The sequence below is a fragment of the Psammomys obesus genome, unplaced genomic scaffold (assembly GCF_907164565.1).
Source record: "Psammomys obesus unplaced genomic scaffold, mPsaObe1.curated_primary_1811, whole genome shotgun sequence".
Lineage (NCBI taxonomy): Eukaryota > Metazoa > Chordata > Mammalia > Rodentia > Muridae > Psammomys > Psammomys obesus.
Window position 1 is genome coordinate 14857558 of NW_026585504.1, and position 22947 is coordinate 14880504.

Genomic DNA, 22947 nt, shown 5'->3' on the forward strand with positions numbered 1-22947 from the left:
AAATAAATAAATAAATAAATAAATAAATAAATAAATAAATAAATAAAGTGCTTGCTTCAGGTTGCACAGCTGACAAGGAAATTGAGTCAAGGACTTCAACCCCACCATTGGAAGCTACCTTTTATTCATGTTGTTATACTTACCTCATATCTATGATCTAGGACTTCCCTTTTTTCCATAACAGCTCTAAGTATCAAGAGCTGTGACTTCCAAGCAGCAGAAAACAATGAGGAGCACCACACCAAGGCCATCAGCTCCCGGCACCTTATTCTGAGGAGGGGACAGTCCTTCACTATCACCCTGAACTTCCGTGGCTCAGTCCACACATTTCTGTCTGCCCTGAAGAAAGTGGCTCTCATTGCACAAACTGGTATGTGGGACAGGCCTAGACCACTGCGGGGATGTGGGGATTTGGGGATTTGGATGGGGGGATTATCTTCCCCATAGCCTCTCAGAAGACCAAAAGACAAATGGTCCACAGTGTAGCTGGGCCTTAAGCTGTCCTGCTTCACCAAGGGGCTGTTTTGAGAATGTACAAGAAATGCTGTTTTTTTGTTTGTTTGTTTGTTTGTTTGTTTGTTTGTTTTTAATTCTGAAGTGCTCAGCAGCATCACCATTAAGAGCTCGACTTTCGATGCGACTTTGTGGGGAAGGCCGAGTGGGGTCTAACTCTGGCTACGCAAAGCATCTAGACTGCACTGACCGCTGACATCTGTATTTTGTATCAACTAATGAATCAAGTTCTTAACGTGCGATATCTAACTCAGTCCCTTCACAGGCCCTCCGTGTCCATGGATGGGTTCTGCTCCCTCAGAATCAGCCCAACCACTAGGGGCCACACCTGGGCAAAGATTGTGCTTGTACTCAACAAGTACAGTCTTTCCCTCTTCGTCAGCAATTCTTAAAACACAGCATGTGTAGACAGCCGCTTATGCTGTGTGAGGATTCAGAAGTAATTAAAAGATTAGTAGGCAAGAAAATACAACGCCATGGTATTTTATGTAAAGAGACATAGGCAACCTTGGATTTAGGTATTGCAGGAGGTCGTGCAACCAATACTCCTGGATTGGAGGGATGGTTGTATGATTATTCTATCCATTTTGTAGGCTGTGACCCTTTCGTAAACATAGGTCCATAGGCACCAAGAGTCCATGTTCCTTCATTATCCTTTACTGTTCCTCACTATAGGAAGACCTCTTTTCTTCTTCTCCGAAACTCTGAGGTTTCTCCGAAACCTCCCCCATCTTTGTGAGAACTTAATTTATTACTGGTTTATTATTTATCACTGAGCTATGACCCGGAAGTCTAAATGACCAATTTATTACTGTGCATTGCAGGAGAGCAGCCCTCCAAGGACAGCAAGACCCAAGCCATCTTCCCCATCTCCTCTCTGGGAGACCCAAAAGGATGGAGTGCGGTCGTGGAGGACAGAGGTGCCCAACACTGGACCATTTCCGTGACCACACCTGTGGATGCTGTCATTGGCCGCTACTCACTCCTCCTTCAGGTTTCGGGCAGGAAACAATACCCCTTGGGCCAATTCACGCTCCTTTTTAATCCCTGGAATAGAGGTAAGTTTGGACCTAAGCTAGTCTGAGGTGCACAGGGATGAAGGGAAGCAGAGATGGGATACAGCTCCAACAGGAAGCACCTGCCCCAGGCCCTCTGGGCAACACCAGCATTAAATTCCAGCTGGCGTCTCCTCAGGCCCTGGGACCTGTCTTGGGATCGATCACTGGGGCTTCGTATTACAAGTCTACATTTGTCTTGCTGTCAAACTGTGGTGCTGGTTCAGGTTATTTTGGACTCATTGAGATGAAATTTAAAAATCTGCCTTTTACTGTAACGGCACAGAAACAAGGAGCTGGAGGGAAAGCCCAGCAGTTAAGAGTGCTTGCTGCACAATCATGAGAATGAAGGCTTGGGTCCCAGATCACACATGACAAGCCAAGGGTCCGACAAATGTCTACAGTATAGGTCCAAGAGATCTGACGTACTTCTCTGGCCTCTGAATGCACAGCTGTTCACCAGAACCAGAGCACCCACATGTACATAAACTCAGATACACACACACACTCAAATACATACAATAGAGAACTAGGAAGAGATGTGGGAATAAGTTGGTACAGGGGTGGGGTTTTCTGCTTCTTTCCTGTTTTTCTCCGGGATGTAGTTGGGTTTTGAGGGGTCAGGAGATTATCTAATGAAAGAAAACCTTGAACAAAATAATGTGAAATTTTAAATTGCTTCTAGGATTCTTCTAGCATGTGGAATAAGCCCGTGCTATGAGAGCCCCAAGCTTTCTTTATCAACTTCATGGTAAAGGAACCCAATCTGGGTTTTTGTTTCCCTCCACTTGTTAATTCTGTTGTTAAGGCAGGTTGTGGGGTCCTCTCCATGGAGACCTGTTTGAAGTCCTGTAGTCGAGCGAGCCTGTGAGTGACGTCACTGGGGTCAGATGACCACCTATAAAGTACAGCTCTGGTTGAAGCCAGGCTTGTTTCATCTAGTGGACCTCGGTGGTTTGTCCCAACGAGGCTACAACAGGCCATTGTCCCTTCCTTCTCCTTTTGAGGATCCAGTCTCTTTCCCGGTTAAGTCTGTCTCACCCATCTTAATGCTGGGCCTTCTTGAGGGCTGATTCAGAGAATAGAAAACAGTTTCTCCTGGATTTCCTAGTTTCAAGACACCATACACACTTTCTTTTCCTTTCAATAGTTTCGCTGTCAGCCTGAGGGGCCTTCTGTATAAGACAGGGCTGGGGACTAGAGGAAATCTAGGGAAGGATAATAATTTCCCCAGGTTCCTATAGCCCCACACATGGAGCCAAGGCCCAGACTCTTTCCTTTATGATGCCTGAAGTCAATGTGCTTTACTTTTCTTGTCTAAGGCAGGACCTGCAGTACCTACCCCTTCCTTTAGATAAGTGGTTCTCAACCTGTGAGTCATGAACCCTTAGTATGGGAGAGTTAAATGACTCTTTCTTTCTATCTTTTTTCTTTCTTTCTTTCTTTCTCTCTCTCTCTCTCTCTCTCTCTCTCTCTCTTTCTGAGACAGGGTTTCTCTGTGTGACCATGACTGTCCTGTACTCGCTTTGTAGACAAGGCTAGCCTCAAACTCACAGTGATCCACCTGCCTTGGCCTCCCCGGGTGGTGGTATTACAGGCGTGCACCATTGAATGCACCTGGCTCAAATGACCCTTTCGCAGAGTTTGCCTAAGATCATTAGAAACTACAAATATTTATATTACAATTCATAACTGTAGCAAAATCACAGTTATGAAGTTGCAATAAAAATAATTTTATGGTTGGGGGTCACCACACATGAGGAACTGTACTAAATGGTCACAGCATTAGGAAGGCTGAGAACCATTCCTTTAGACAGTCCTGCCCATCCTCAGCTCAGGGCCTTCCTTTGTGTCCCAAGGGGAAAGGCAAGTGAAGCAATACACGGGAACTTGCGGCTGCTCAAATGTCCTTTGCCCCGTGTTATTCATTGTAGATTCAGGATCCTTCTGCTGAGGGAGATCTCACATTTCTCCACATACTGACAGGAAGATCTCGGGGGTCCCCTTCCAAAGCTGAGGCTTTAATGCATCCCAGATGACTAGCTCAGAGTCTACATTCAGAGCAACCAAAATATAGTCTCAACAGCTTTAGGACCGTGTTGGGTTCTGAAGGAATCCACGCTTGATTCCGCTGCTAGGATTCCTGCCTTCTTACTCCATGTGTAGGACCCCAACTAGGGATGTCCTTGTATGGAGGGATTAGGTAGCGGGAGCCATTGGCTCCGCTCCTCTGAGACATGACTGAGAGAGATTCCGACGAGCCAAGTTCGGTAGCAGAGGCGGTCCTGGGTGCCCGGGCAACTCTCTAGTGCTTCTGTAGCTTGGAGGAAATTTGGCAAGAAAAGCTGAACCTCAAGCTGCTTCCAGCGTCCTAAAGTGAACGATGGTTTTCATTAAGAGATATCTACCAGTGAGGAGATGGCCTAGTGGGTAAAAGAAATTGCTGCGCAGGCCTGACAACTTGAGTTCAGATTCCCCAGAATCTAAGGGAAAACCAGGTGCAACCTGCTCCTGGGAAGGTGGGGGCCAGAGACGGCAGACATCTCTGGAAGCTGGTGGGCCAGCTAGCCTAGCTTATACTGTGAAGACTCGTCTCAAACAAAGTGGTTGACAAAGCCTAACGTTCTCTGACCTGCAGTCTCTCCACGATGCTCGCTTAATGCTTGGATAAGGGAACCCAACCCTCGACCCAGAGGATCTTTCAGTACACAAGCCCAATGCTCAGAATCCCACTTTTCAAGCCCTGCTCCTCCCCACCCTTTCCCCTTGGTTCACTGTGCTTAACCCGTGTTTAATTCCTGTGTTTATTTTGCCATTTCTGGTACACCCTTTTATTGTTACAAATTGGTCTTCTAGGAAAGATTTGACAAGCCACTGGGAAACTCCCTAGGAGGCTCCTGAGCCCCTTTGAGCTTGTAGGACTCTCATTTGCAAACCTCTTCTGGAAACCACTAGGCTTTTTAAGGTTGGCTTGTTCCTGGCCACATTGTGACTGATGTTGGGTTTCCGGACCAGGTCCTGAGTGATCAGTGAGAAGGACCCTCAGGAGTTTCACTAGGCCCAGAAATGCGAGAAAGGACTGAAACCAAACCCAGCCTGGGCTGGCAGGGCAGAAACCTGGGCATGGAGGGCAGTTCCCACACCCTCAGGCCCTCAACCTCTCCTACTTCTTGCCAGACGATGCTGTATTTCTGCAGAATGAGGCTCAACGCACCGAATATGTATTGAACCAGAACGGCCTTATCTACCTGGGCACAGCAAACTGCATTCAGGAAGAGCCCTGGGACTTTGGTCAGGTAATAGGGATCTCTAGGGGAGAAGAGGAGTTCTGCCTATCCCATAACCTTCAGCACTCAGGCCAAAGTTAGCAGGTTCAAAAGCCCTTGTCAAGAGATCGGCTTTTTAGCCCGTTTCAGCCTTGTGGTGCTTCCATTTCTCTTAGACAGTATGCCGCTCTCCACAGCTGCTGGTTACCTTCATAGAAGCCATGGGAAGCTTCCAGTATATCCGTTCTGCCTACTGAATGGAAACCCATGCCCGGGCCTGACAACCAAGCATCCAGGCCACGGCTTTCCTTCCCAGCAGCCACTCCACATTCTGGTTCTGAGAAGACCCTCTATTTGGACTAGCTTTTTTTCTTTTTCCCCTTGGAAAACTACTTTACCAGTCTTACTACCTTCTGGGAAATTCTCTAAAGATAGAGGTGTTGTTCTACTGTGCCATCTGCTGTCTATCTTAAGAGTCTGAGCGATGGACGTTGCTATGGTCTATTACCTGAACAGCCACATCCCAACTAGGGGTTCCTCCAGAGTGGGAGCTACCTGGCGTCTTCCATTCCTGGCTCAGTGCCCATAGGAACATTAGATATTTACTAAGTAAAAATGAATGAAATTAAATTAATTGAAATGACATGATACTGATAGTGGCACCCACTTTCAATCCCAGCCCTTGGGAGGCATAGGCAGGCAGACCTCTGTGAGTTCAATGTCGACCTGTTTTACATAGTGAGACCCTGTCTCAATAGATAGATACATAGATAGATAGATAGATAGATAGATAGATAGATAGATAGATAAAATGGCCCCAAACCAATCTTCATGAAATCACAACCTATCAGGAACATCAGCCCACAGAACAAAGATCTAGATCTAGATACAAATATGGTGAGAAGAGAGAAGATCCAGAACACCTATTGTGGACACTGAGGCAAGTGAGGAAGATATACCCAAGCCTGTGAGAAAGTCAAGATAACCTGTAAGACCTGGGGTCTCACAGCTCAGGAGTTCAAGATCACTCCCTTCCCAGAAACTCCCACAGACCACAGATTCGTTGCAAAAGCAAGAGGTTTATTAACCATTGCGCAATGGGGTCACCCCTGCCGGTCAGCAAAGAGTGGCACCGGGAGACAAAGGCCTTTAGGTTTTTTAAAGAAAAATTGCGGGAAATTTGAAGTTGCAGTCTTGGCAATTTAGGATTGGATGAGGAAGCTATAAAGTAAGATAATTGGTTAGTCTTAGGTGCTCAAGCTTGGCCAGTCCTGTCAAGTGTGGATGCAGCTGCAATTGAAGGTGGGAGTGGTAAGCTCATCCTTGAAGGGGGCTGTGGACTTTTGGCTGGAGGTCAGAAGCTACTCAGAAGAAGTCTGGGTTGGTTGCTAAGAAACACTATTCGAAGATAAGGGTCTGGTCCTTCTTTTTGCTGAGTGAAGGTCATTGCTTACTCAATTTTTTTATATCTGTCCTCACAGATAGGGTCACATTTCTCTGTTCTCTGGAAAGGTTCTAAGAGGCTTTAGCTTAACCTGAACCTAAAACTCAAAACTATAAGCTTTAGAAGACATACAGGTTACCAAGTTAGTCTAACCCTTTTAAACCGAACTGTCCTGTGAGATAGCGCCTAGCCTGGAAACTCTTCGTCTTATCCTTTGTTGTCCCTTCAGTTTGAGAGAGACATCGTGGACCTCAGCCTGAACTTACTGAGTGTGGACAGGCAAGTGGAAGACTGGAGCCAGCCTATACATGTGGCCCGTGTGCTGGGAGCCTTGGTGAGCACAAAGCTGGGGAACCAGGGGGAGAGGAGATGGGACAAGAGCACTTGAATGGAGGGGGCTCTGGAAGCCCTCAGAGCACAGTAGCTCCTCTCTTCCAGGGTGTGGGAGACAGTCCTCAGAGAAGAGCCTGATGAGAGAGAAGGACAAGGCAAGAAAAAGAGAGACAGGTTCATCTAAGACAAAAGCCAGGGGAGGGAGGGAGCTGGCTTTTCCCAGAGTTCCCTTCCTCCCAGTCCTAACCTGAAGGCTTAGATCCCGAGGAGGGAAGATGTATCCTATCCTTCCCAGGGCTTGCCGCTATGGTAATCCAAGGGTCTTGTTTTATTTCTAAATGTTCCTAAGAATATGCAAGCCGTGAAGGTGGCGTGGGGTTTCCCGTGTGTCTTAGTTGGGGTTAATATTGCTGTTGTGAAACATTATGACTAAAAGCAGCTTGGGGAGGAAAGGGTTTATTTGGCACATGTGTCCAGAATTACAGTCTACTGAGGGCAGCCAATGCAGTAACTCGAGAGGGCAGGAACGCGGTGGCAGGATCTGATGCAGAGGTCCTGGAGGGATGCTGCTCACGGACTTGCTCCTCAAGGCTTGCTCAGCCTGCTTTGTTATAGAACTCAGGACCATCAGCCCAGGGGTGTTCCCATCTACAATGGGCTGAGCCCTCCCCCATAAATCCATCACTGATTAAGAATGTGCCCTACAGGCTTGCCTGCAGCTAGGTCTTACGGAGGCATTTTCACAATTGGGGTTCCCTTCTCTCAGATGGCTCTAGCTTTTGTCAAGTTGACATAAAACTAGCCAGACTACCATGTCCACAAACTCCTCTCAGAAAGTAATACAGCCCCCATTTCCTCTCATAACTCTCTGTCCCAGCTCTAAAAGGCAGAGCCTGGGTCAAGGCTATTCTGTAAGAAGGAAGAAGCTTGAGATAAGTGGCCTCCGGGACTTAAGGCAAACAAGGCTGAGGGAGTCAGGCCAGGGGAGGCTGAGGAACAGTAGAACCAGCTCTCATGCTCCACCCTGTGACTGGAGCTGGAGGATGATTTAGATGTGGAGCTCTGGGTCTGGCTCTGAGATTGTGAACAGTGAGAGTACAGACTGGAGCCTGGAGTATGCTGGTCTTACAGGCTGCTGGGATTAAGCCACATGCTTGGCAAGCTGCAATGAGCACTCCTTGCTGGCCCTTGTAAGCTGTCCAGCCATAGGATACCCACCAAAATCATGTATCTGGCCCAACAGCTGCATGAACTCAAGAAGAGGAGTGTCCTGCCTGTTCCACAGACCCAGGCTGCCCAGGAAGGGACCTTGCTGTACAAACGACGGGGCAGTGCGCCCATTCTGCGGCAGTGGCTCACTGGCCAAGGACGACCAGTGTATGAGACTCAGGCCTGGGTGTTTGCTGCTGTTGCTTGCACAGGTACAGGGCAAGCAACACACAGGCCGGTCTTCTGGGCTGCTGTAGTGTCTAGCCTGCATCTTGAGTTGTCCCCTTGCCTCCCATGTGGGAGGAACATCTCCTAAAGCAGGCTCTGCCACCTCTCCACAGCTTTTCCCCACCAACTGCTGCTTCTCTTTCCCCTCTGCAGATCTGACCTCATTTACAAACTCTGCTCCCAAACTTACTCTCTCCCCCCAAACACCCTCCGCCTGCCCCCCAACAGAGAAAGCCTTGGTGCTTCTAAACCTCCCCCTTGCTCTATATTCCTGTGCTGTATGATTTGTGCACCATTTACCAGCCTTCACCTGTGCGGTTCAGATTTCTCGTCCTTCTGCAATGTCACCTGACATGTAAGACAGATCCTGTCCAGCCTGGGGCTTTCCTGCCCCCTCTGATACTCTGCGTCTTCTATGCAGTGCTACGCTGCCTGGGCATCCCAGCACGCGTCGTTACCACATTTGCTTCAGCCCAGGGTACCAACGGGAGCCTGCTGGTGGATGAGTACTACAACGAGGAGGGGCTCCAGAATGGAGAAGGACAGAGGGGCCGTATCTGGTGAGAAGCCTAGAGGAGATAGGGTTCTAGACCAGAAAGGGCTCCAAAGTGCCAAGCTCATTGTGAGCCCCCGGCACATGGAGAAGCTTGGCTAAGAGAAGATCTTCGGGACTGTCGTTGGAGGTGGTGGTGGTCAGCGGTGGAGTGCATGCCCCTCTGTAGGAACGTCCCTTTTCTTTTTAGAGTGTCCTCTCATCCCCAGGGCAACAACTCTCTAAAGTCATATTTCTAAGCTCTCTTCCATATTCCCCTTTTCCCCACTTGAAGTTTTGCCTTTGTTACTTTTAGGGTCTTCCAAACTTCTGTGGAATGCTGGATGAACAGACCTGATTTGCAGGGTTATGATGGGTGGCAGATTCTGTACCCAAGAGCATCTAATGGAGTTGGAGGTAAAGCCTAAGGGTGGGCCCAGGACCAACCAGGGCTGAAAGAGCTGAAGGGGTCCCTTTGCGAAGGATCTAGGAGCAGCATGTGGTCCAAAGAGGGTCTTCATCCTCTAAAACAGGAGAAGCAGAAGGAGTGATGGTGATCAGATTGTGCCAACAGGCTCAAGGAGATAAAGATGTCAGCTATCCATGTTACAAGCTGCATAAATGCTAGGCCTACTTAAAGCCTTGGGCAAAGGAATACCATCTCAATGAAGGTCAAAGGTCAAATGACTATGGGCATTCTGGGGTAGGACCTGGCTGGGTGGAACTTGTCTGTGTGTGGATGAAAACTCAAGCCTAGAGAGGGAAACTTCAAGCAACCAAAGAATGATGCCTCCTTGTCCTGGAACAATGCAGCCAGTCCTGATGAGACCTGATAGGCTGGGGTCAGACGGAAGGAGAGGGGGACCTCCCCTATCAGTGGACTAGGGGAGGGGCATGGGAGGAGATGAGGGAGGCAAGGTGGGATTGGGAGGGGCTGAGGGAGGGGGCTACAGCTGGGATAGAAAATGAATAAATCGTAATAAATATTTTAAAAATTAAACAAATTACAAAGCTTTTTTTAAAAAAAGAAAATTACTAGAAAAATCTAGGGAGGGAATGAAAATCGTCCTGTCATAGATTGGTCCAAATTTCCAAATGATTAAATGGTTAACACCACTTGTAACAAAACAAAACAAACAAACAAACAAAAAAATATCAGAGAGCCTGGCACACAGGAAGCGACCAAGAGGGCGGCCTGTTCCTAGCATATTAGAATTAAGACTGTGTGCTAATCGTGTTCCTATGAGGTCCTTCCTGTCCAGAGTCTGGTATAAGCCAGGACCTAAGAGTATTTTCATTGCATCATCGTGAGTTTCATCTTTGATACTTTCTCAGAAAGCCTGTCCACTTCCTACCACTGACCTTGATCCTGGAGAAGGAAAAATAATGTACAGGACAAGGACTGACACAAGGAACCTAGCCAGAGCAGAACTCTGAGGGGGGAGGGGTCCTTTGCTCAACTGCCCTTTCTCTTTGTAGTAGAAGCATTGTTAATATTTACTACTAATATGTAAGGTCATTACGGAAGTTGTTATTGCACCTGCTATTCTAGAAACGAAAGTACACAGACACCTGTTAGATTTTTAATATGCCTGCACGTTGGAACTGGGCAGAAACTAAGCCCTAAGCTGTCTCGATCTCTCCCAGCTCCACTTCCCATGCCATTTGCTCTAATAATTTCCATATGGGCTACTTTGCCTCCAAAAACCCCATAAATTCTTGCACGTGTTTTTTTCAACTGGGCTGCTTCTCCCCATTTGCCAATCCTCAGAGCAAGCTCCTCCCAGCCACGTGCTTCTAGTTCATGCTTAACCCATGGCGACTCTGCTTTCTTCTTCCTCCTCTCCTGTACCTCTCTCCCTCCTCTTCTCCCTCCCTCAATCTTTCTCTCCTCCGAGCCCGCAAACCTTAGCTCTGCCTACCTCACTTTTGTCCAACTTGGATGCAGGCATTTTTTTATTGGCCAATCAGGAATAATTTGGGAGGCAAGGTTTACAAGTGTCATTTTGGTTACCTGAGGGTTTACTGATAAAACAGTATCTTGGGGGGGGGGGGAGCAAGCAACTAACATATGAATACATGGTGGCTCCCGATCAACCACCACATCTCTCCTTTAGTTCTGGGATCCTGCATTCTGGTCCCGGTCCGAGCAGTCAAGGATGGGAAACTGCAGCTGGACCCGGCAGTATCAGACCTCTTTGCTTCAGTAAATGCCTCGTGTGTGATCTGGAAGTGCTGTGAAGATGGGAAATTGGAGCTGACCGACTCCAGCCAAAAGTATGTTGGCGAGAACATCTGCACCAAGGTCGTGGGCAGTGACCGCTGCGAAGACATCACTCAGAACTACAAGTATCCTGCAGGTACTGACAGTATTCACCGGAGATAGCAAATGAGGGGATGGGCCGGGCAGATGCAGGTCAGAAAGAGTCCCGGTCTTTTCTCCATCAAATAAAAGTAAGTCTCTCAGTCTTGGCTGACGTGACTGCCAGTTTGGATCACATAGTTCTGCACTGTAGGAGGCTGAGCTGTCGGGCACACTGCAGTGCTCTTTGCTTCGGCTCATGAGATGCCTGTCCCCAACCCCAGCCAGTCCTGATAACCAAAAATGTCTTCATGTATTTCCAAATGTCCCCGATGGGGTCAAAATCGCCTCTGCTTGAGAACCATTGTTATGAAAAAAAAGCCAAATAAATACCAAACCCTGTCCAAGAAGACTTTTGGGACTGAGGGAGAGGAAGCTAACCCTCCCACCCTCTCTTCTAAGATCCCCAAAGACTTCTCTATTTTTGTCTATCAGTCCAAATCAGGAGGCTGTAACTCCCTGGAGCCTTCTCCTACAGCACACTGTTCTTGCCTGACTGTCTTCTGCACTCTTTCCCACAGCCTGGTTAATCCAGCAGCTTCCTTGCCTCTTGCCTGTAGGATGGCAACTCCCTGGCTCTGGTCTCTCCATCATGGTTCCCTTTCCCATCTCAGTTTCGAGAATGAATGTTCTAAGACATGGCTGCCATTGTTATCCCCCACTCAAGAATATTCCATGGCTCCTTTGCCCTTGAAGAATCATGTGTGAAGGAGTCTTACAAAAATATCTCCAGTGACAGCGCTGACTTGTCACAAAACTTGTTTTCCTTGAGCGAAGGCAAATTCAAAACAGGAGGCATTTGCAAAGCTTTTTAAGATTTTAGTATCTGAGCAGAGGTGGTATATAAATTTTAACCCTGCACTTTTGTCAGAAGAATCTGTACCTCTGGGGTAAGAGGTCTGTTTTGTCTTCTATTCTGCAGGGTCTCTTCTAGAAAAAGAGGTACTGGAGAGAGTCCGAAAAGAGAGAATGAAACACAGAAAAGACAGTGGCCTGAGCCCTCCTATCTGTGAGCCTGTTGATCCTCTGCACCTCTCCTTGGAAACAACTAAATCTATCCCACCGGGAGGAAACGGTGGGGTCTCGGTGATCCTGGTTAACCCCACAGACAAGGAGAAGGACGTGCATCTGGTGATTGCCATCCAGGCTGTGTACTACAATGGAGTCTTTGCTACTTATCTCTGGAAACAGAAGCAGTCTTTCATACTCAGACCCAACGAGGGTAACTCTCTCTGGCCCCAACAGACACCTTACACACAGCTGTTTCTATCTTGGGTTCACCCATAGGTCTTCAGAGATGGCTTTTACCCCCCTGGTGCTCACACTCCCACTCATTCATCCAACACACATATATCTGGCCTGCGACAGGTGAGAGGACCAGGATTCCAGCTGCAATGAGATAATTAAACCAACCCACATCAGCAGTGAGAAAGCGTCCAGGGAGGCCAACAGAGTGCAGGACAGAAATGCACCTCACCTAGGATGGGGCAGTCTGCACCTGGATGATTCACAGCAGGCTGCTTTTGAAGGATGAAGAAGGACAAGGTGGATAGAAAAAATACACCAGGCATTCCAGACAGGGGGAAAATGTATAAAGGTCTCTCCTCTTCCTTAGATACTTGTTTAATTGGTCTGAGATGAGGCCCCACACTGGAGTCACCTAAGGAAACTATGCCTGGGCTACATGCCAGACAATTGGATAAACACAAACGTCAGAATTTACAACACTGCTGAGAAAATCTCACTACCCAGGCAAGCTTCAGGGACAAGGACTCAGCTTGTCTACAGGACTGGAACAACCCAGGCATAGTGTGAGTTAGCACGAGAGCTAAATGTGCCTGGGATGTGAACAGTCCCAGCTGTCATGCTCAGGAGCCCGAGTTATTGTTGTCTGGGTAATGGAGAGCTGGCCAAAAGTTTTCATTAGGGGTGTCAATGTGATCAGAACACATTTTTAAAAGAAAGACCTTTTGATGAAATGGAATGGAAAGGTCATGGCAGAACATTTGTTCTTAACCTTGGCTGTACACTGAGGCACCTGTGGGAATTTACAATCCTGATGCCTGTTGCCAGGATCTGATGTCATTGACTTGGGTTGTGGCCTGAGGTTGGGACTGTGATATAAAAGATTCTTGTATGCAGCATAGAGAACCTCTAGGTTACAGGGCAGTAGGGGGTAGGGAGTGAGGGTGAGAGTTATTTATTAGCAGTTGAAGTAACAAAAGCCAGGCTAACCTGGCAGCACTCAGAAACAAGACATCCAGGAGGTGGTAGAAATTGGGTTTGTGAATGAGGATGTCCTCCTATGGTTTATTCCTCTTTCCTAGAAGAGAGGAATGCAACTTTTGGGAAAAAGATGAATCTAGTTATAGCATGTTTTTGTTAGAGGCCCATGAGACATCCAAGTATCCAGACAACCAGCAGGCATCTGGGAACTTAAACACAGGGTTCAAGATACAGCCTGTGCTGGTGAGCAGGCATACAAATCCCTAGAGGGAGTGAGCAAGAGTCAGGCACGGAGGCATTTACAGTGCTGGAGGACAGGACGTAGGAAGAGGAATTAATGGATTTAGGGAACACTTAAGGAAAGAACAAAGAATGAGGGAGACAGAGTTGTCTAAGAGGGGACAGGAACACCCAGCAAGGTTGGCAGAGAGGTCAGGAGATGTCCTGGTTGAAGCTCATAGCCTGGGCAAGAGACCCAGCTAAGAAGATGAAGGCTGGCTTTCTGGCATTTAAACTGATTGAACTCAGTAGCGTTCTTCCTAAAGCAGGATGGGAAAAAGGAGGAGCTAGAGAGAGGGTGGCATGGTTCTTTGGTTGACTTGGAAGGCGAATCTGTTTATATGCTGATAATCAACATAAAAGCTGAAGCTTTGGGAGAGTGGGTTATAAATGACAGCATAGCCTCTGGGCAAATAACCTTTCGGAATAATTATCTCGCATATATTGAGCACCTAATATTTGCCAGAAATGGTGGTGAGTACATTAAATTCTTTATCTCATTATTTCCACAACTTTATGAGGGGAGTGCCGTCCTTAGTCCCACTTCTTGTCAGAGAAAACTGAAGTTAAATGAGTTGCCTGAGGTTACACAGTTCATCAGCAGTGGATGAGAATGGGGCACATATTTAAAAAGCATAGGATTCTACATGGACAAGGGGCTAGCACATACCCTGGGAGGAGGTCACGGTAGGGGTAATGTCTATGTCTGCAGGTTGGGAATGGGAGGCAGAGCTTGAGAGGGTCCCACTTGATAGTTAACATTTTCTGTTTAGAAGGAAACGGAAGAAGGAGCAGGAACTGTGTAAGCACGCGTTCAGCAACCGACATGTGATGAGTTTTGAGATAAGCACTTCCTTTGAAGTGTGTCATGTAACACAAGTCATCCTACCACTTTTAGGCAAAAAATGCCATGGCTGGTTGTAGCTCACAGAAGCTTGTCTATAATCCCTGGGAGGCAGTCTGCTAAGAGTGTTGGCAGAGATGGTAACGGGGCAGCAGTCCTGGGCACATGCAGAGTAGCTGTAGGCCATGTAGCATCTTTCTGGCTTCAGTGGGACCCCAATTCCTTTGTCGTGGGTGTGATTTGATTCTGGCATGCATGCACTCCGTGCTTTGTCCTGACTTGCCTGTTGTATGTTGCAGTTCTGAAAGCATCCACCCCCCTGTCTTTCTCCTATTTTGAACAAACCCTACCTGAGAACAGCTTCCTCAGGGTCACAGCAATGGCCACACGCTCCGACACCAGCCTCAGCTGCTTCGCTCAGGAAGACATGGCCATCAGTAAACCACACCTTGCCATCAAGGTGGGCGCTCCTTTTTCATTGAATTGCTCTTAGCTGCTACCAAACAGGGCTGTTGGTGGGAAAGTTCGAGAAAGGATTAGGAGGTGTGGCCTTATTAGAGAAGGTGTGTTGATGGAAACAATGGCTGTCCCTTTCCCAGCATCTGCCATAGTTGTCTAGGTGCTGCCTCTTCCTACAGATGCCGAAGAGAGCGGTGCAGTATCAGCCTCTCACCGTCTCAGTCAGCATGCACAACTCCTCAGAGTCTCCCATGCAGAACTGCGTCATCTCCATCTTTGGAAGGGGACTCATCTACAGAGAGAAGAAATATGGGTAAGAGACTGTACGCTTCTTTTTGGTTTTGTTTTTCAAGACAGGGTTTCTCTCCGTATCCCTGGCTACCATACAGAACTCATTCTATAGACCAGTCTGGCCTGGAACTCACAGAGATCCACCTGCCAGAGCTCCGCCTCCCAAGTGCTGGGACTAAAGGTGTGTGTCACCGCTGCAGGCTAAGACTGTAAGCTTCTCATACCACTGAAAGATCTCAACTGTTTTGGACTTAAAAACAATAATCCATCTCTTTGTCCTATCCCTTGAAGATAGAGCAAATATCTCCAGAAGTTGAATTAAAGCTACCAAATGGCTTATCTCATCCTGGAACCACCAAGTCAACAGGAGGAGGGGATAAGGGAGACTGTGAAGACCCTACATAGCTCCCACCTCACTTGTCCCAATCATCCAAGAAGAGCCTGAGTATTGCTGGTGATGAAGGGAGGTTAGATCTGGTACCAGAGAACACACAGATAGGACATGCTGTGTCTTGGTTTACCAAAGAATTGTACCCTACCAATCACTGCTACAATGTACAATTTTAATTAAGTTCTTTTCATTTCTCTTCCCTTCACCACCATCCATGTCCTTTTGTGTGTGGATCTTTAGCAATGTGCAATGTGTACTGTTGTTTCATTAACTTATACAGATGTTACGGCTTTGTCTTGGGCTGCTGTTGTAAGTGGAGTTTAATAGTTACTAATAATTATCTTTTAGTAATGCTGCTGTTTATCCTAAACAGCTGTATAACCAAATCACCACACAGAGACTATAATTTAATTAACCTAGAACACAATGCTGGGCAATAGTTACTCCATCCAAACCTCCAAGCCCTCATAGTTTTCTAACATTTAGATTTCCCACATTATACTTGCTTTTAGTGATATATTAGGTCCAGTCCATCTCTCCAAGGTTGTTCCAATATCTCTCTCTCTCAGCTCTCCCCTGCCCTTTCTCCTCCTCTGCCTCCCACCTTCCTGTCCTCTCGCTCCTCCCTCTCTTCCTGCTTCCTTTTCATTGCTCAACATTGTGGCTAGTTGCTTTATTTTGACATGTTTATACAAAGTTGAGACAGGTGATGCTTAGAATAAGATTCACAATGCAATGTCCAGATTGAAACCAGAGAGTGGGGGAGAGAAACCAGCATTTGAATGAACAAGGGTAAAGTGTATACATTCCAAAAGAACATTATACCAACAGGCTGCATAATATTCCATTGTCTGTATCCACCACTTCCTACTGCTCCATGATGACAGGCAGCAAATACCTCTCATTCTGATGCCGCAAGGTTTCACAGCCAACAGCCTCCTACACATCCCCTTATAAGCTTGTTTGAAGCTTTGGTGATGCCAGGGATTAAATCTATACAGGAATGGAATTTCTGGGTCACAAGATATAATCCCGTTTAGCCAGATCCTATTAAATTTAGAAGCAGAATCCTTCCAGCACTGTAAGACAGTTTTTCTCCCCACCTCTCTGGCAATACCCAACTATTCTCTTCTTTCCAGTAGGAAAAACAGTAATAGAAAGCCATATCCTACTGTTCCAATTTGCCATTCTTTAGGCTGGTTATCCTTTTTTATTTCCTCTTTGATAGCTGTCTCTGTCTTGGCCTCCTTTTCTTCTGGTGTTCTTGCCTTCCTTCTTGTGGACTTTTAGGGAGTTCCTGAATATTCTAGGTCCCTGAGTGTTGTTAGACATTGCAAGCAACCTCTTTTATTTTGCCTACTGTACTCCTGGTTGGGTATAATTTAAAGGTAACACTAAGCTTCCTAGCAGGTGGTCCAGTTATTGAGCCACTGGTACAACATCATGAAAATTTGTCATTCTTGCCAATTAAACGAGAGGAGGACCCACCAACATTTAACTAGACTTTATGATCTTCCAGAACAACTTAAAGCAAATTCCCTGAAGGAAATCTTAAACATTCCCTCACTGAAAGGTCTACAGTAGTCCAGGAAGGTCAGCCACCTCTGCTGACACCTTGTCACCCCCTCACTATGTCTATGGCACCCACTGTGCTCAGCAGGGAGAAATTTAAAACTCTCTTTTGCCAAACATACTGCCAGTACTATTACCAAGAATATAACCAGACCGAATCACAGACGCTGAAAGGAACAACAGATGCAGACGAGAGGCCTCCGCACGCTTCTGTCTTGAGCCGTGCAGTTGCTCTGTATAGAGATGCTCCTGTCATTTATCTCTTATGATCACTTCCGGCTTTCCCAGTAAACTTAGATTTCTATCCTCATGCCCCATATCTTCAATCTGAGAAGGACAACCCATGAAGACCAGCAGAGCGATGACCCTGAAGGAGAATTAACACCCATCTCTACCTTTCTTTCAGATTAGGTTCTGTGTGGCCAGGAAACAGCCTTCATGCTCAATTCCAGTTCACACCAACACACCTGGGGCTCCAGAGGCTCACTGTGGAAGTAGATTGTGACATGTTCCAGAACCTGACCGGCCATAGCAGTGTCCTTGTGGTGCCCCGACACTCCCGTTTAAACCGAAAACAACCCTCAAACCACCTGCTAAAGCCAGACACACTCTGGAGAGAAACTCTGCCTCTCAGACAAATGAATCTCCACTAAGGTTGAATAAAACAGTGACCAAAACTAAACTAGACTCACAGAAACCAAAATCCGTTTTTGTTGTTGTTTGTTTTGAAGAGTTTAAGTTAGCCTGAATATAACTCCATTTTGAAATAAAGCTCTTGACTGGGAACTGAATTCAGGTACCAGGAAATATCACAGAATGCGCACCTGGCAGAAAACAAAGTTAACTCTCCTAGCAACAGCCTCCAGGAAATATAACAGAATAAATGCTTCATAGAAAATAGAGACAAACTCCCTGGCAATAATCAATGGGATTCAGTTAGAAATCGGGTGGGAAAATTCTCCCCAATGTTTCAGATATGGTTTAGAAAAATAGCCATTGTGATTATATGCCTTAGTCATTGTGATTGTGTGCCTCAGAAAAGGTCACTCCACCCTGCTAAACTTCACCCAATTCTGTAAGGCCAAGGCTTGTGCCCCACTGCTTGCTGTCATGGAAACCCCTTGATCACAGACTTTCCCTTTAAAAATCCTGTTCACTCAGAGCTCGGGGTCCCACTTTTCTAGTGCTGCATCAGTGAGACTTGTTTTCCGAGTTCGGTCGCTCTCGTAATAAAGCTCTCTTGCAATTACATCGAGTCGTCTCCTGGTGGTCTCGGAGGGTCCCATGAACCTGGCATTATATTTGGGGACTCACCCATCCGGGATGCCTCGGGACCTCTAGGACTCCCGACCCGGAGAGCTTAATCCCGCGGGTAAGTGTAACGTCTTCTATGTTGTCCGTCTGTTTTAAATGTTTGTTTGCCTTTATTCTTTGTTTCTTATCCTGAAAAGCCTCGAGGTGCTTATGGGAGCGGCCAGATGTAGGTGTGACAGACGTGTTGGAGCCCAGGCTGCGGAGGGCTTCAAAAGACATTTTGTAGCCCTGGAATTTCTGCCTCCTCGGAACCTCTGGGATAGGGGAACCAGGGTGAGGATCAGTTTTCTGGAACTTCTGTGGCAGAGAAGTCCAGATTCTCAGTTTTACTTGGTTTCTGTGTGTGATTAATTGTTTTTTCTTGGTGTTGTGCCCGGAGTTACTGTTTAATTTTTGTGATTAATTTTTTGTGGTTTTACGTCTACTTGAGAGTGCTTGATTTTACTTTTGTTTAAAACTGGGGCTGTTTTCGTTTCTGTGATTTCAGTTTTGTCCCGGGATATTAGCCCGGGTATAGGCTGTAAGTTGTTGCCTTTGGTTTCGTTTTTGTCTGAGACAGCCGGTTCTTTTTTGTGTATGAGTGATTTACTATTTGTTGAAATTGTTCTCCTTACTTCGTCTACATTCTCTTGAATTCTCTTGATGAATAGACTGACTGACGATATGGGACAGAATACTTCCAAACCTCTTCACTTGGTTCTGACTCATTTTGGAGAGGTTAAAGCTAGAGCTCAGGGTCTTTCAGTTGATGTGAGGAAAGGAAAAATGATAACTTTCTGCAGCTCTGAATGGCCCACCTTCAATGTGGGCTGGCCACCAGAAGGAACCTTCCACCTTCCCACCGTCTTAGCGGTGGAATATAGAGTCTTTCAGAAAGCATGTGGGCACCCAGACCAGGTGTCATATATTGTAGTTTGGAAGGACCTGGTGACTCATCCACCTTTATGGATTAAGCTCTTTCTGATCCCCACTAACAATTCTCCTTCTATAGGATCTCCAGAACCAGAGGTCACTGCTCTGGTGACTGAGACCAAGAAAAAGGATCCCAAAGGTGCCCCTTCAACTTCCTCTGCTCCCCTTTACCCTGTTTTGCAGGATGGAACTCCAGAGGAAGCCATTTTTCCACCCCCTCCATATAGACCTCTTTCCACCCCTCAACCGGCTCCCTCAGTACTGGATACTTTAACCAGGTCAGGACCACTATCTGGCCCAGCACAGAGGACCCAGAGCCTCTGAGCAGCCTCTCCTTCTGGAGTGACAGAGGCAGATTCCACAGTCCTTCCCCTATAGGCCACGGGACCACCAAATGATAATAGCAATCAATCTCACCATTATTGGCCTTTTGCCACATCAGATCTTTATAACTGGAGAACTCAGCATGCCAAGTTCTCTGACAACCCTAGAGATTTGATTGATCTCTTTAAAACTGTTCTTTTCATCCATCAGTGCACCTGGGATGATTGCCAGCAGCTTTTACAGGTTTTGTTTATCACAGAGGAGCGGGGACGTATTATTTCAGAGGCGTGCAAAAATGTCCCAGACACTACAGGAGTTTCAACTACAAATCAAGCCTGTATTGATGATTACTTTCCCTATTATAGGCCCAACTGGGATTACAACATGGCTGCAGGTAGGGAATGTCTCCTAGTCTACCACCAGACTCAGATGGCAGGTCTCAAGGTGGCCGCAAGACTTCGCACTAATTTGGCCAAGATGTGCAGAAACAGGAAAGAATAGGCCAGTATTTGTGTCGAAGGTAATCAGCTGATTACCCCAAAAACCATCACAGTGGCAGGCAGGGTGGTATAGGCACAGAAGACTAACTTAGAGGTGGTGGAGGCCTGTGGTATAGGTGGGGACCCTAATTCAGGTTACACACCATACCTCACCCCAGCTTTACCCTGCTTTCTAATATGTGATCCTCTGGAGCAGTGGTTCCTAACCTTCTTAATGCTGTGACCCTTTTATACAGTTCCTTATGTTGTAGTGACTCCCCACCATAAAACTGTTTCATTGCTACTTCATAGCTGTAATGTTGCTATCACTATGAATCATAATATAAATATCTGATATGGAAGATATCAGATATGCAATCCCCAAAGGGATTAAAACCCACAGGTCGAGAACACAGGTTCTAGATGTACACAATATATAATTTCATAGCAATATAGTTGGAAACAATGTACCAAAATGTCTAAATTATAAAAACTCTTATGCGTCGTCGTTGTCGTTGTTGTTGTTGTTGTTGTTATTGTTTTATAAAAATGTGGTATCCACATTTGAGGATACATGTTATATGGACAAAGTAGGTATGTCTGAAGAAAACTAATATTTTTAATAAAGTGGACCAAACTAGCAAATGAGAGTGTGGTGGTTTGAATGAGAGTGTCCCCTACAGTATCATATGTTAAAATTCTTGGTCCCTAGTTAGTAGAACTGTTTGAGAAGGACTGGGAGGTCTGGCCTTGTTGGAGGAAGTTTTTCACTGGGGGATTGGGCTTTGAAGGCCCAAACCAGATCTAGTTCTCTCTTCCTGAAGCCTATGGACCCAGATGTAGAACCCTCAACTAGTTCTCTAGCACCATGTCTGCCTGCATGCTTCCTGCAGTGATGACAATGGACTAAACCTTTGAAACTGTAAATAAGCCCCAATTAAATACTTTCTCTTATAAGAGTTGGTGTGGTCAGCCAGGCATGGTGGTGTGCATGGTGGTGTAACCCCAGCACTTGGGGTGGGGGTGGGAAGCAGAGCAAGCAGATCTCTGTGAGTTCGAGGCCAGCCTGGTCTACAAAGTGAGTCCAGGACAGCCAGGGATACATAGAGAAACCCTGTCTTGAAAAAAAAAGTTGGTATGGTCATGGTGTTTCTTCAGAGCAGTAAAATACTAAGACAGAAATTGGTACCAGGATAGTGGGTTATTGCTGTGACAAATATGACCATATTGGTTTTGGGAGGGTTGTGGAAGGACTTTGGAACTTCAGGCTAGAAAAGACATTGAGTTTTGAGAGTCCAGTGGGATGTTCCGTAGGAGTTTGGAAGATAAGAGTTGAAAGCAATGAAGACAATGGAGACCTGGCTTGTGAACTTTCAAAGGGAAGTAAAGGCTCTACCAGGTCATTTTGTGAAGAATCTGTGGTGTTTGGTCAGCTGGAGCTGAAGAATTGGATTTGATTAACAAGAGACCAGAACCACTAAAGTAAAACTTTTGCTTTGCTGAGACAATGAATGCTGGTCAGCTGGGGCTGTAGAATCAGCCGTGATTAAGAAAAGCCCATCTTTTTGGGAGATCTTCTGGGAAGTGTTTCCTGACAGTCAGCACACAGGAGCTTTGCTCCAGAGGTGGCCAAAGTTGTACCTTGTGCTAGCAGCCAAACTTAGTGAGCTAACTCACCCAGATGGTGCTGGTTTTGAAGGTGTGAAGGGGCTATGGGGAGAAGCTGAGGCTTGGCATTTTGTGGTAGAATTGGAACCCCTGAAGAGAACTCAGAAGATCATGAGTAAATCTCAGATATTGGACATTGAGTCATTTATTCTGTTGGAGTTTGTTCGGATTGTGACTGTGCCCTGCTTCTTCCCTCTTGAAATAAGAAAGTATTTAACTTATTTTTAGTTTTACAGGAGCCCATAATTTAGAAACTGAATTTCTAAAAGAGAGTTTGGACATTTAAAGAGCCTGGACCTTTAAAGTGTTTGAACTGTAAAAACTGTGGAACTTTTAAGTTTGTAATGTTTTATATTTGTGATTGTCTTAGTCAGTGTTCTATTGCTATGAAGAGACACCACGATCACGGCAACCCTTATAAAGGAAAGCATCTAATTGGGGCTGGCTTACAGTTTCAGAGGGTTAGTCCATTATCATCATGGCGGGAAGCATGGCACTATTCAGGCAGACACGGTGCTGGAAAGGTAGACAAGAGTTCCATATCTAGATAGAAAGGCAGCAGGAAGAGAGTGATACTAGGTCTGGTTTGAGCATCTAAAACCTCAAAACCTTCCCCCAGTGACATACTTTTTCCAACAAGGCCACACCCCCTAATAGTACCACTCACTATGGACCTATGGGGCCATTTTCATTCAAACCACCAAAATGCTATTTATTAATTTGAGATCTTGGGGACGAAACAACAACAACAAAAGGAAAGGTATGGCTTAACATGACATGTTTGTTAGGTTGACAAAAGATCAATTGTGCTAGCTAATTTTATGTCAACTCGATAAAAACTAGAGTTATTTGAAAGAGGGAAATCCTAACTGAGAAAATGCCTTCATAAGATCCAGCTGTTAGGCATTTTCTTTCTTATTCTCTTTAAGATTTGTTTATTTGTTTATTTATTATCTATACAATATCCTGCCTGTATTATTTATACAATATTCTGGCATGTGTGCCCGCATGCCAGAAAAGGGCACTGGATCTTGTTATAGATAGTTGTGAGCCACCATGTTGTTGGTGGGAATTAAACTCAAGACCTTTGGAAGAACAGCCAGTGCTCTTAACCTCTGTATCATCTCTCCAGCCCCTGCAAAGCATTTTCATAACTAATAATTGATGGGGAAGGGCTCAGCCCATTGTAGGTGGGGTCATCCCTGAGCTGGTGGTCCTGGTTTTGTAAGAGAGCAGATTGAACAAG

At 46.1% G+C, this 22947-nt stretch overlaps 1 protein-coding gene across 1 annotated transcript in view; it reads left to right on the forward strand.

The window, feature by feature from the left end:
* Positions 1 to 17657, forward strand: part of Epb42 (erythrocyte membrane protein band 4.2) — a 20607-nt gene extending 2950 nt beyond the window's left edge. The window contains exons 2-13 of the mRNA XM_055610526.1: positions 185 to 370; positions 1338 to 1571; positions 4746 to 4864; positions 6508 to 6612; positions 7855 to 8032; positions 8470 to 8608; positions 8897 to 8997; positions 10698 to 10940; positions 11865 to 12164; positions 14591 to 14751; positions 14930 to 15063; positions 17411 to 17657. Of these exons, the coding sequence (XP_055466501.1) occupies positions 185 to 370; positions 1338 to 1571; positions 4746 to 4864; positions 6508 to 6612; positions 7855 to 8032; positions 8470 to 8608; positions 8897 to 8997; positions 10698 to 10940; positions 11865 to 12164; positions 14591 to 14751; positions 14930 to 15063; positions 17411 to 17657 (2147 nt within the window). The remainder of the gene's footprint in view (positions 1 to 184; positions 371 to 1337; positions 1572 to 4745; positions 4865 to 6507; positions 6613 to 7854; positions 8033 to 8469; positions 8609 to 8896; positions 8998 to 10697; positions 10941 to 11864; positions 12165 to 14590; positions 14752 to 14929; positions 15064 to 17410) is intronic.
* The last annotated feature ends 5290 nt before the right edge of the window (positions 17658 to 22947 follow it).